The following is a 14,655-nucleotide window of genomic DNA, read 5'->3' on the forward strand; positions in this document are numbered from 1 at the left end:
CCTACAGTGTCTCTAGAAGGTGATGCCACTTTACATTCACATTTGAGTAATTTATCAGCTAATGAAGGTGAGACCACATACCATGATGATCACAAGACATCTTTGTTTAAAGTGTTGGTAGCTACCGAGGTGCACGAATCAAAGCAAGCGACGGAAACTAAATGTTTCCTTCTCAGGTGCGTCTGATGGGTGTGGTCTCGAAGGGCCAGCCCACTCTAGTTGTCATGGAGCTGATGACCCATGGCGACCTGAAGAGCTACCTGCGCTGCCTCCGCCCCGACTCTGAGGTACACACACACACACACACATTATTGGGATCCCTGTCATGGGGGCTAGTCTAGGGGTAGAGCTGCCTCCCCCTGCAGGCAGCGGCTCTATCCACCCTGTATCCCTCTTCTCTCTCCACCCTGTATCTCTCTCCACCCTGTATCTCTCTCCACCCTGTATCCCTCTCCACCCTGTATCCCTCTTCTCTCTCCACCCTGTATCTCTCTCCACCCTGTATCCCTCTCCACCCTGTATCTCTCTCCACCCTGTATCCCTCTTCTCTCTCCACCCTGTATCTCTCTCCACCCTGTATCTCTCTCCACCCTGTATCCCTCTCCACCCTGTATCCCTCTTCTCTCTCCACCCTGTATCTCTCTCCACCCTGTATCCCTCTCCACCCTGTATCTCTCTCCACCCTGTATCCCTCTTCTCTCTCCACCCTGTATCTCTCTCCACCCTGTATCTCTCTCCACCCTGTATCTCTCTCCACCCTGTATCTCTCTCCACCCTGTATCTCTCTCCACCCTGTATCTCTATCCACCCTGTATCCCTCTCCTCTATCCACCCTGTATCCCTCTCCACCCTGTATCCCTCTCCACCCTGTATCTCTCTCCAACCTGTATCTCTATCCACCCTGTATCCCTCTCCTCTATCCACCCTGTATCCCTCTCCACCCTGTATCCCTCTCCACCCTGTATCTCTCTCCACCCTGTATCCCTCTTCTCTCTCCACCCTGTATCTCTCTCCACCCTGTATCTCTCTCCACCCTGTATCTCTCTCCACCCTGTATCTCTCTCCACCCTGTATCTCTATCCACCCTGTATCTCTCTCCACCCTGTATCCCTCTCCTCTATCCACCCTGTATCCCTCTCCACCCTGTATCCCTCTCCACCCTGTATCTCTCTCAACCCTGTATCCTTCTTCACTCTCTACCCTGTATCTCTCTCCACCCTGTATCTCTCTCCACCCTGTATCCCTCTCCTCTATCCACCCTGTATCCCTCTCCACCCTGTATCCCTCTCCACCCTGTATCTCTCTCCACCCTGTATCTCTCTCCACCCTGTATCTCTCTCCACCCTGTATCCCTCTCCTCTCTCCACCCTGTATCCCTCTCCACCCTGTATCTCTCCACCCTGTATCCCTCTCCACCTTGTCTCTCTCCACCCTGTATCCCTCTCCACCCTGTATCTCTCTCCACCCTGTATCTCTCTCCACCCTGTATCTCTCTCCACCCTGTATCCCTCTCCTCTCTCCACCCTGTATCCCTCTCCACCCTGTATCTCTCTCCACCCTGTATCCCTCTCCACCCTGTCTCTCTCCACCCTGTATCCCTCTCCACCCTGTATCCCTCTCCACCCTGTATCTCTCTCCACCCTGTATCCCTCTCCACCCTGTATCTCTCTCCACCCTGTATCCCTCTCCACCCTGTATCCCTCTCCACCCTGTATCCCTCTCCACCCTGTATCTCTCTCCACCCTGTATCTCTATCCACCCTGTATCCCTCTCCTCTATCCACCCTGTATCCCTCTCCACCCTGTATCTCTCTCCACCCTGTATCCCTCTTCTCTCTCCACCCTGTATCTCTCTCCACCCTGTATCTCTCTCCACCCTGTATCTCCCTCCACCCTGTATCTCTCTCCACCCTGTATCTCTATCCACCCTGTATCCCTCTCCTCTATCCACCCTGTATCCCTCTCCACCCTGTATCCCTCTCCACCCTGTATCCCTCTCCACCCTGTATCTCTCTCCACCCTGTATCCCTCTTCACTCTCTACCCTGTATCTCTCTTCACCCTGTATCCCTCTCCACCCTGTATCCCTCTCCACCCTGTATCCCTCTCCACCCTGTATCCCTCTTCACCCTGTATCTCTCTCCACCCTGTATCTCTATCCACCCTGTATCCCTCTCCTCTATCCACCCTGTATCTCTCTCCACCCTGTATCTCTCTCCACCCTGTATCCATCTCCATCCTGTATCCCTCTCCACCCTGTATCTCTCTCCACCCTGTATCTCTCTTCACTCTCTACCCTGTATCTCTCTCCACCCTGTATCCCTCTCCACCCTGTATCCCTCTTCTCTCTCCACCCTGTATCTCTCTTCTCTCTCCACCCTGTATCTCTCTCCACTCTGTATCCCTCTCCACCCTGTATCTCTCTCCACCTTGTATCTCTCTCCACCCTGTATCCCTCTTCTCTCTCCACCCTGTATCCCTCTCCACCCTGTATCCCTCTCCACCCTGTATCCCTCTCCACCCTGTATCTCTCTCCACCCTGTATCTCTCTCCACCCTGTATCCATCTCCATCCTGTATCCCTCTCCACCCTGTATCTCTCTCCACCCTGTATCTCTCTTCACTCTCTACCCTGTATCTCTCTCCACCCTGTATCCCTCTTCACCCTGTATCCCTCTTCTCTCTCCACCCTGTATCTCTCTCCACTCTGTATCCCTCTCCACCCTGTATCTTTCTCCACCTTGTATCTCTCTCCACCCTGTATCCCTCTTCTCTCTCCACCCTGTATCCCTCTCCACCCTGTATCCCTCTCCACCCTGTATCTCTCTCCACCCTGTATCCCTCTCCTCTATCCGTTCTTCTCATATTGAACTATATCACAAATACCCCAAAAACATCTATATTTATGACTAGCAATTGTTGTGATCTATGCGCCCCCTTGTGGCCTGTTGAAGAATAGCCCTAGTATTAATACATGTCTTGTCAGAATAACCCTACTGGGCGCCCGCCCCCCACGCTGAGGGAGATGGTCCAGATGACAGCAGAGATAGCAGACGGCATGGCCTACCTCAACGCCAAAAAGTTTGTCCACAGAGATCTGGCCGCTAGGAACTGCATGGTGGCACAGGACTTCACTGTCAAGATAGGAGGTAGTCTACACTCACACTGTCTCTCACTCACTCACACAGTCTTTACCCTAACTTTAACCCCAAAATCACCCTAGCCTCTAAACCTAGCCTCTAACCCTAACCCTAGCCCCTGACCATGGTCCTAACCCTAGCCCCTAACCGTAGTCTCTAAACCTAACCCTAGCCCCTAACCGTAGTCTCTAAACCTAACCCTAGCCCCTGACCATGGTCCTAACCCTAAACCTAACCCTAGCCCCTGACCATGGTCCTAAACCTAACCCTAGCTCCTAACCCTAAAACTGACCCTAGCTCCTAACCCTAAAACTGACCCTAGCTCCTAACCCTAAAACTGACCCTAGCTCCTAACCCTAAAACTGACCCTAGCTCCTAACCCTAAAACTAACCTTAGCTCCTAACCCTAAAACTGACCCTAGCTCCTAACCCTAAACCTAACCCTAGCTCCTAACCCTAAAACTAACCCTAGCTCCTAACCCTAAACCTGACCCTAACCCTAAACCTGACCCTAGCTCCTAACCCTAAACCTGACCCTAGCTCCTAACCCTAAACCTAACCCTAGCTCCTAACCCTAAAACTGACCCTAGCTCCTAACCCTAAAACTGACCCTAGCTCCTAACCCTAAAACTGACCCTAGCTCCTAACCCTAAAACTGACCCTAGCTCCTAACCCTAAAACTGACCCTAGCTCCTAACCCTTAAACTGACCCTAGCCCCTAACCCTAAACCTGACCCTAGCTCCTAACCCTAAACCTGACCCTAGCTCCTAACCCTAAAACTGACCCTAGCTCCTAACCCTAAACCTGACCCTAGCCCCTAACCCTTAAACTGACCCTAGCTCCTAACCCTAAACCTGACCCTAGCCCCTAACCCTTAAACTGACCCTAGCTCCTGACCCTAAACCTGACCCTAGCTCCTAACACTAATTCTAACCTTAACCCTAAACCCCCTAGATATAGCATTTGACCTTGTGGGGACTAACAACATGTCCCCAGTTGGTCATATTTTTGTTTGTTTACTATTGTTGTGGGGACTTGTGGTCCAGTATAGTTAAACACATTCACACACACATATCAAGATAGTAGGTATGGGAACTCACTTCCTCACATATACAATGTAATACTTGTAAATACATCTACATGCATGTTTAACTGCCTTCTGCAGTCGGAAGTTTACATACACTTAGGTTGGAGTCATTAAAACTCGTTTTTCAACCACTCCACAAATTCCTTGTTACCAAACTATAGTTTTGGCAAGTCGGTTAGGACATCTACTTTGTGCATGACACAAGTCATTTTTCCAACAATTGTTTACAGACAATTATTTCACTTATAATTCACTGTATCACAATCCCAGTGGGTCAGAAGTTTACATACACTAAGTTGACTGTGCTTTTAAACAGCTTGGGAAATTCCAGAAAATGATGTCATGGCTTTAGAAGCTTCTGATAGGCTAATTGACATAATTTGAATCAATTGGAGGTGTACCTGTGGATGTATTTCAAGGCCTACCTTCAAACTCAGTGCCTCTTTGCTTGACATCATGCGAAAATCTAAATAAATCAGACAAGACCTCAGAAAAATAATTGTAGACCTCCACAAGTCTGGTTCATCCTTGGGAGCAATTTTCAAATGCCTGAAGGTACCACGTTCATCTGTACAAACAATAATACACAAGTATAAACACCATGGGACCACGCAGCCATCAGACCACTCAGGAAAGAGACGCGTTCTGTCTCCTAGAGATGAACGTACTTTGGTGCGAAAAGTGCACCTCAATCACAGAACAACAGCAAAGGACCTTTTGAAGATGCTTGAGGAAACCAGTACAAAAGTATCTATATCCACAGTAAAACGAGTCCTATATCGACATAATCTGAAAGGCCGCACAGCAAGGAAGAAGCCACTGCTCCAAAACTTCCATAAAAAAGCCAGACTACGGTTTGCAACTGCACCTGGGGACAAAGATCGTACTTTTTGGAGAAATGTCATCTGGTCTGATGAAACAAAAATAGAACTATTTGGCTATAATGACCATCGTTATGTTTGGAGGAAAAAGGGGGATGCCTGCAAGCCGAAGAACACCATCCCAACCGTGAAGCATGGTGGTGACAGCATCATGTTGTGGGGGTGCTTTGCTGCAGGAGGGACTGGTGCACTTCACAAAATAGATGGCAGGAAAATTATGTGGATATATTGAAGCAACATCTCAAGACATCAGTCAGGAAGTTAAAGCTTGGTCACAAATGGGTCTTCCAAATGGCCAATGACCCCAAGCATACTTCCAAAGTTGGGGCAAAATGGCTTAAGGACAACAAAGTCAAAGTATTGGAGTGGCCATCACAAAGCCCTGAACTCAATCCTATAGAAAATTGGTGGGCAGAACTGAAAAGCGTGTGCGAGCATGGAGGCCTACAAACCTGACTCAGTACACCATACACAAATTGTTTGACCCAATTTAAACAATTTAAAGGCAATGCTACCAAATACTAATTGAGTGTATGTAAACGTTTGACCCACTGGGAATGTGATGAAAGAAATAAAAGCTGAAAGAAATCACTCTCTACTATTATTCTGACATTTCACATTCTTAAAATAAAGTGGTGATCCTAACTGACCTAAAACAGGGAATTATTACTAGGATTAAATGTTAGGAATTGTGAAAAACTGAGTTTAAATGTATTTGGCTAAGGTGTATGTAAACTTCCGACTTCAACTGTATTTGCCTTTTCATATAGGTCATTTGTGTTTTCTCTCCTTTCTCTAAATGTTTGTATGAATTGTTGACAGCCTGTTGCAATGCAGGTTCCTGTTCTGGGATAATAATAAAATATATTCTCTACTCAACCCTCAGACTTTGGTATGACCAGAGACATCTATGAGACGGACTACTACCGTAAGGGAGGGAAGGGTCTTCTTCCTGTCCGCTGGATGGCTCCTGAGTCTCTAAAGGACGGAGTGTTCACCGCACACTCTGACTGCTGGTGAGGATACGTGACTGTGTCTCTGTCTGTCTCTCTGTCGCTGTCTGTCTCTGTGTGTCTCTGTCTGTCTCTCTGTCGCTGTCTGTCTGTCTGTCTCTCTGTGTGTCTCTGTGTGTCTGTCTGTGAGTGTGAGCCTGCCAGCTGGTTCCTCAAGTTTTTTCCCTACCTATCCACCTATGGAGTTTTTCCTTGCCACTCGTGTGTGTGTGTGTGTGTGTGTGTGTGTGTGTGTGTGTGTGTGTGTGTGTGTGTGTGTGTGTGTGTGTGTGTGTGTGTGTGTGTGTGTGTGTGTGTGTGTGTGTGTGTGTGTGTGTGTGTGTGTGTGTGTGTGTGTGTGTGTGTGTGTGTGTGTGTGTGTGTGTGTGTGTGTGTGTGTGTGTCCCAGGTCATTTGGGGTGGTGTTGTGGGAGATCAGTACCCTAGCAGAGCAGCCGTACCAGGGCCTGTCTAACGAGCAGGTCCTGAAGTTCGTCATGGATGGAGGATATCTGGACAGACCAGACAACTGTGCTGACCGGCTGTAAGTCTCACCTCTAGATCAATGTTTTAAATGATAATGTCTGTATAGTCTAGCTCAATGATATCACACTGTAGATATCTATGGTGTGGTCATTGTGGGATGGGAAGACCATTTATAGATGACAACGTTAGAACAATCACTGATTATTACTCTTCTTTGGTGATCATGATACTGAGGATATTGGTGATCATGATATTGGTGATCATGATACTGAGGATATTGGTGATCATGATATTGGGGATATTAGTGATCATGATACTGGGGATATTAGTGATCATGATACTGAGGATATTGGTGATCATGATATTGGGGATATTAGTGATCATGATACTAGGGATATTAGTGATCATGATACTGGGGATATTGGTGATCATAATACTGGGGATATTAGTGATCATGATACTGGGGATATTGGTGATCATAATATTGGGGATATTAGTGATCATGATACTGGGGATATTGGTGATCATGATATTGGGGATCATGATATTGTGGATATTGGTGATCATGATATTAGTGATCATGATACTGGGGATATTGGTGATCATGATATTGGGGATATTGGTGATCATGATATTGGGGATATTAGTGATCGTGATATTGGGGATATTGGTGATCATGATATTGGGGTTATTGGTGATCATGATACTGGGGATATTGGTGATCATGATACTGGGGATATTAGTGATCATGATACTGGGGATATTGGTGATCATAATATTGGGGATATTAGTGATCATGATACTGGGGATATTGGTGATCATGATATTGGGGATATTAGTGATCATGATACTGGGGATATTGGTGATCATGATATTGTGGATATTGGTGATCATGATACTGGGGATATTGGTGATCATGATATTGGTGATATTGGTGATCATGATATTAGTGATCATGATACTGGGGATATTGGTGATCGTGATACTGGGGATATTGGTGATCATGATATTGGGGATATTGGTGATCATGATATTGGAAATATTAGTAATCATGATATTGGAAATATTAGTAATCATGATACTGGGGATATTAGTGATCATGATACTGGGGATATTGGTGATCGTGATATTGGGGATGTTAGGGATATTAGTGATCATGATATTGGGGATATTGGTGATCATGATATTGGGGATATTGGTGATCATGATATTGGGGATAGTAGTGATCGTGATATTGGGGATATTGGTGATCGTGATATTGGGGATATTGGTGATCATGATATTGGGGTTATTGGTGATCATGATATTGGTGGTATTTGTGAGCATGATATTGGGGATGTTAGGGATGTTGGTGATCATGATATTGGGGATGTTAGGGATATTGGTGATCATGATATTGGGGATGTTAGGGATATTGGTGATCATGATATTGGGGAGGTTGGTGATCATGATACTGAGGATATTGGTGATCATGATATTGGGGATATTAGTGATCATGATACTGGGGATATTAGTGACCATGATACTGGGGATATTGGTGATCATGATATTGGTGATCATGATATTAGTGATCATGATACTGGGGATATTGGTGATCGTGATACTGGGGATATTGGTGATCATGATATTGGGGATATTGGTGATCATGATATTGGAAATATTAGTAATCATGATACTGGGGATATTAGTGATCATGATACTGGGGATATTGGTGATCATGATATTGGGGATGTTAGGTATATTAGTGATCATGATATTGGGGATATTGGTGATTATGATATTGGTGATCATGATATTGGGGATATTAGTGATCGTGATATTGGGGATATTGGTGATCATGATATTGGGGTTATTGGTGATCATGATATTGGTGGTATTTGTGAGCATGATATTGGGGATGTTAGGGATATTGGTGATCATGATATTGGGGATGTTAGGGATATTGGTGATCATGATATTGGGGATGTTAGGGATATTGGTGATCATGATATTGGGGATGTTGGTGATCATGATACTGGGGTATTGCTGATCATGACATTGGGGATAGTGGTGATCATGATACTGGGGTATTGCTGATCATTATATTGGGGATATTGGTGATCATGAAACTGGGGTATTGCTGATCATGACATTGGGGATGTTGGTGATCATGATACTGGGGTATTGCTGATCATGACATTGGGGATATTGGTGATCATGATACTGGGGTATTGCTGATCATTACATTGGGGATATTGGTGATCATGATACTGGGGTATTGCTGATCATGACATTGGGGATATTGGTGATCATGATACTGGGGTATTGCTGATCATGACATTGGGGATATTGGTGATCATGATACTGGGGTATTGCTGATCATGACATTGGGGATATTGGTGATCATGATACTGGGGTATTGCTGATCATGACATTGGGGATATTGGTGATCATGATACTGGGGTATTGCTGATCATTATATTGGGGATATTGGTGATCATGATACTGGGGTATTGCTGATCATGACATTGGGGATATTGGTGATCATGATACAGGGGTATTGCTGATCATGACATTGGGGATATTGGTGATCATGATACTGGGGTATTGCTGATCATGACATTGGGGATATTGGTGATCATGATACTGGGGTATTGCTGATCATGACATTGGGGATATTGGTGATCATGATACTGGGGTATTGCTGATCATGACATTGGGGATATTGGTGATCATGATACTGGGGTATTGCTGATCATGACATTGGGGATATTGGTGAAATCCTGATTGAGTTGTTACAATAACTTTGATACAACATCTATCATCGCCTCTCTCCTCCTCTCCTCTCCTCCCCTCTTCCTCCTTGTCTTCTCTCCTGTCCTTTCTCCATTTCTCCTCCCCTCTTCCTCCTTGTCTCCTCTCCTCCTCTCCCCTTCCTCCTTGTCTTCTCTCCTCTCTTCCTCCCCTCTTCCTCCTTGTCTTCTCTGCTTCTCTCCACCTTCTGCTCTTTCTCCCTCCTCCTCCTCTTCTCTCCTCAGACACAATCTGATGTCAATGTCCTGGCAGTACAACCCCAAGCTGCGTCCCAGCTTCCAGGAGATCATTGAGATGCTCCACGAGGACCTTCACCAGTCCTTCCAGGAGGTCTCCTTCTACTATAGCCAGGAGAACAAGCCTCCGGAGCAGGAGGACTTTGACCTGGACATGGACAACATGGAGAGCATTCCCCTAGACCCATCCTCTTACTCTCAGAGAGGGGACCACAGTTCCTCTTACTCTCAGAGAGGGGACCACAGTTCCTCTTACTCTCAGAGAGGGGACCACAGTTCTTCTTACTCCCAGAGAGGGGACCACAGCTCTGAGCGGGACGAGGCGGGTTCGTCACTGGGGTTGAGACAAAACAACTACGAGGAACACATCCCGTACACACACATGAACGGGGGAAAGACTAACGGACAACAGACACTAGCCCTCCCTCGGTCTAGTCCCTCCTAACAGAACATTAAATGGGGTAAGGGTCTAGTCCCTCCTAACAGAACATTATATGGGGTAAGGGTCTAGTCCCTCCTAACAGAACATTATATGGGGTAAGGGTCTAGTCCCTCCTAACAGAACATTATATGGGGTACGGGTCTAGTCCCTTCTAACGGAACATTAAATGGGGCAAGGGTCTAGTCCCTCCTAACAGAACATTAAATGGGGCAAGGGTCTAGTCCCTCCTAACAGAACATTATATGGGGTAAGGGTCTAGTCCCTCCTAACAGAACATTAAATGGGGCAAGGGTCTAGTCCCTCCACACAGAACATTAAATGGGGCAAGGGTCTAGTCCCTCCTAACAGAACATTAAATGGGGCACGGGTCTAGTCCCTCCTAACATAACATTATATGGGGTAAGGGTCTAGTCCCTCCTAACAGAACATTATATGGGGTAAGGGTCTAGTCCCGCCTAACAGAACATTATATGGGTTAAGGGTCTAGTCCCTCCTAACAGAACATTATATGGGGTACGGGTCTAGTCCCTCCTAACAGAACATTATATGGGGTACGGGTCTAGTCCCTCCTAACAGAACATTATATGGGGTAAGGGTCTAGTCCCTCCTAACAGAACATTATATGGGGTAAGGGTCTAGTCCCGCCTAACAGAACATTATATGGGTTACGGGTCTAGTCCCTCCTAACAGAACATTATATGGGGTAAGGGTCTAGTCCATCCTAACAGAACATTATATGGGGCAAGGGTCTAGTCCCTCCTAACAAAACATTATATGGGGCAAGGGTCTAGTCCCTCCTAACAGAACATTATATGGGGTACGGGTCTAGTCCCTCCTAACAGAACATTATATGGGGTACGGGTCTAGTCCCTCCTAACAGAACATTATATGGGGTAAGGGTCTAGTCCCTCCTAACAGAACATTATATGGGGTAAGGGTCTAGTCCCTCCTAACAGAACATTATATGGGGTAAGGGTCTAGTCCCTCCTAACAGAACATTATATGGGGTAAGGGTCTAGTCCCTCCTAACAGAACATTATATGGGGTAAGGGTCTAGTCCCTCCTAACAGAACATTATATGGGGTAAGGGTCTAGTCCCTCCTTACAGAACATTATATGGGTTAAGGGTCTAGTCCCTCCTTACAGAACATTATCCCCATGTCTTTCCCTCACACAGATGAATTGATATGAATATAGTTTTGTTGTTTTGTATAGATGATCACTTTATTCACTTGTTCAGAGGCCTCCTGGAAGTACACATCTCAGGACATTATTGCTCTCTGTTGTCAAGATGCCACCCTCATTACACTACAGTATGTAGCCATGTTGTCCAATGTCAACCAGGAGAGAACATACAACCAACCACACGTACACTTTTTGTATTCAAGAAAGACAAACCTCCCTCTACTGCTTCTCTCTTGTACTCTTTTTTTTCTTTTTTTAATATTGCCAAGTTTCCACGAATGTGTGGCGGAGGTAGAAATCAACTGTGAAAATAATTAAACTTTGGGTCAACCTGAAGGCTGCTAACCCCAGGACTCTCCAGACTGTCCCTTCCCCAAGCTGAGGCTCTCTCCCTGGGCAGCTCAGCCCTCCCTGGGCCATGGAGGTCCCCCATGGTGTCGCTCAGTGTAAAAGTGCCCTTTTATCTCTGTCTGTGACCTGCATCTTATGTCATGGAGCTGTGTCTGTCTGACCTGCATCTTATGTCATGGAGCTGTGTCTCTGTCTGTGACCTGCATCTTATGTCATGGAGCTGTGTCTCTGTCTGTGACCTGCATCTTATGTCATGGAGCTGTGTCTGTCTGACCTGCATCTTATGTCATGGAGCTGTGTCTCTGTCTGTGACCTGCATCTTATGTCATGGAGCTGTGTCTGTCTGTGACCTGCATCTTATGTCATGGAGCTGTGTCTGTCTGTGACCTGCATCTTATGTCATGGAGCTGTGTCTGTCTGTGACCTGCATCTTATGTCATGGAGCTGTGTCTGTCTGTGACCTGCATCTTATGTCATGGAGCTGTGTCTGTCTGTGACCTGCATCTTATGTCATGGAGCTGTGTCTCTGTCTGTGACCTGCATCTTATGTCATGGAGCTGTGTCTCTGTCTGTGACCTGCATCTTATGTCATGGAGCTGTGTCTCTGTCTGTGACCTGCATCTTATGTCATGGAGCTGTGTCTCTGTCTGTGACCTGCATCTTATGTCATGGAGCTGTGTCTCTGTCTGTGACCTGCATCTTATGTCATGGAGCTGTGTCTGTCTGTGACCTGCATCTTATGTCATGGAGCTGTGTGTCTGTGACCTGCATTGAATGTCATGGAGCTGTCTCTTTGTCCTCTCAAGTTGTCAAGGAACGACAGACTTTCTGAGACTTGAGAACTAGCTAACTTTTGGATTGATGAATGTGTCAAATCCATTTTCGAATCTTCGAAACAAACTTTATCGATCCACTGGAGAAGCTTGTTGTCATCTCTCCTCTCACTCTGCAGTATTACAAACATCACATAAAGAATTAACATATTTCTTTGGTTATATATTTTTTATTTATTTAGGTTTCATTTTCTCATTTTGAGTTTTCACATTTACAGCTGAAGGATATTTAAAAATCTGTTTGAGGGGGGAAAAACATTTTTACAAAAAAAAACGAGTTCCTCAGATGACCAATAGATGCTTCTTTTGGTATATTTTAGTGGGTATAGAAAATATAAATATATATATAAATATATTATTGATGGTTTTTTCTACATAGTTGTTGACATTGTGTTTCATGAGGTATTTCCGGTCTGTAGGGAAAAAAAATGTTTTTACATGTTTGTCTCTTATGTTTATTTTTTTCTAATCCAGAAATCATACTAATAATCATTTGGACTTGTGATCAACCAACAGCACTTGGTCTTTTCTCTCCGTATCAGATGCACAGTAAGCGGAGGAGGAGGAGGAGGAGGAGCTTGGCCCGTTGATATCAAACTGTCTGCTCTAGATAAATAAAGCAGTGTGGTGCAACATGACAACGCTCTGTCTGTTTCTCTCCTCATGCGTCTGTTATTGTTTACTATGTAGTTTATTACGTCAGGATGTGGTATGTGTGCACAATTGATCTCAGAGTGAGGTCTTTGTGTAATCAATATACAGTACCAGTCAAAAGTTTGGACACCTACTCATTCAAGGGTTTTTCTTTTAAGTTTACTATATTCTACATTGTAGAATAATAGTGAAGACATCAAAACTATGAAATAACACCTATGGAATCATGTAAGTAACCAAAAAAGTGTTAAACAAATCAAAATATATTTTATATTCAAAGTAGCCACCCTTTGCCTTGACAACTTTGCACACTCTTGGCATTCTCTCATCCAGCTTCAACTGGAATGCATTTCCAACAATCTTGAAGGAGTTCCCACATATGCTGAGCACTTGTTGGCTGCTTTTCCTTCACTCTGCGGGCGAACTCATCCCAAACCATCTCAATTGGCTTGAGGTTGAGTGATACTGGAGGCCAGGTCATCTGATGCAGCACTCCATCACTCTCCTTCCTGGTCAAATATCCCTTACACAGCCTGGAGGTGTGTTGGGTCATTGTCCTGTTGAAAAACAAATGATATTCCCACTAAGCACAAACCAGATGGGATGACGTATCACTGCAGAATGCTGCGGTAGCCATGCTGGTTAAGTGTGCATTGAATTCTAAATAAATCACTGACAGTGTCACCAGCAAAGCCCCCCCTACACCATCACATTCACACCTCCTCCTCCATGCTTCACAGTAGGAACCACACTTACAGAGATCATCTGTTCACCTACTCTGCGTCTCACAAAGACGGCGGTTGGAACCAAAAATTGCACATTTGGACTCAAAGGACAGATTTCCACCAGTCTAATGTCCATTGCTCGTGTTTCAGGGCCTAAGCAAGTCCTTTGGTTGAATTGCTGCAAAAAAAACACTACTAATCTCAATTGCACTCCACACTGCCCTTTCCCACCTGGACAAAAGGAACATCTATGTGAGAATGCTGTTCATTGACTACAGCTCAGCATTCAACACCATAGTGCCCATCATTAAGCTAAGGACCCTGGGACTAAACACCTCCCTCTGCAACTGGATCCTGGACTTCCTGACGGGCCGCCCCAGGTGGTAAGGGTAGGCAACAACACGTCTGCCACGTGGATCCTCAACACCGGGGCCCCTCAGGGGTGTGTACGTAGTCCCCTCCTGTACTCCTTGTTCACCCACAACTGCGTGGCCAAACACAACTCCAACACCATTAAGTTTTCTGACAACACAACAGTGGTAGGCCTGATCACCGACAACGATGAGACGGACTATAGGGAGGAGGTCAGAGACCTGGCAGTGTGGTGCCAGGACAACAACCTCTCCCTCAATATGAGCAAAACAAAGGAGCTGATCGTGGACTACAGGAAAAGGCGGGCCGAACAGGCCCCCATTAACATCGACAGGGCTGTTGTGGAGCGGGTCTAGAGTTTCATGTTCCTTGGTGTCCACATCACCAACAAACTATTATGGTCCAAACACACCAAGACAGTCGTGAAGAGGGCACGACAACGCATTTTGACCCCTCAGGAGACTGAAAAGGTTTGTCATG

General features: G+C 45.6%; 1 protein-coding gene across 2 annotated transcripts in view; it reads left to right on the forward strand.

Moving 5' to 3' along the window:
• The window catches only part of LOC129813579 (insulin receptor-like), a 131,483-nt gene extending 118,418 nt beyond the window's left edge, over positions 1-13,065 (forward strand). Inside the window, exons 19-23 of one of the 2 annotated variants that reach the window (XM_055865902.1) lie at positions 177-287; positions 2,984-3,146; positions 5,993-6,122; positions 6,508-6,642; positions 9,602-13,065. In XM_055865902.1, the coding sequence (XP_055721877.1) occupies positions 177-287; positions 2,984-3,146; positions 5,993-6,122; positions 6,508-6,642; positions 9,602-10,058 (996 nt within the window). In that variant the 3' untranslated portion in view covers positions 10,059-13,065. Of the gene's footprint in view, positions 1-176; positions 288-2,983; positions 3,147-5,992; positions 6,123-6,507; positions 6,643-9,601 lie in introns of those variants that run through there. The other variant, XM_055865901.1, reaches the window with a different exon arrangement.
• Positions 13,066-14,655: the final 1,590 nt, after the last annotated feature.

The sequence above is a fragment of the Salvelinus fontinalis genome, chromosome 17, assembly GCF_029448725.1.
Source record: "Salvelinus fontinalis isolate EN_2023a chromosome 17, ASM2944872v1, whole genome shotgun sequence".
Lineage (NCBI taxonomy): Eukaryota > Metazoa > Chordata > Actinopteri > Salmoniformes > Salmonidae > Salvelinus > Salvelinus fontinalis.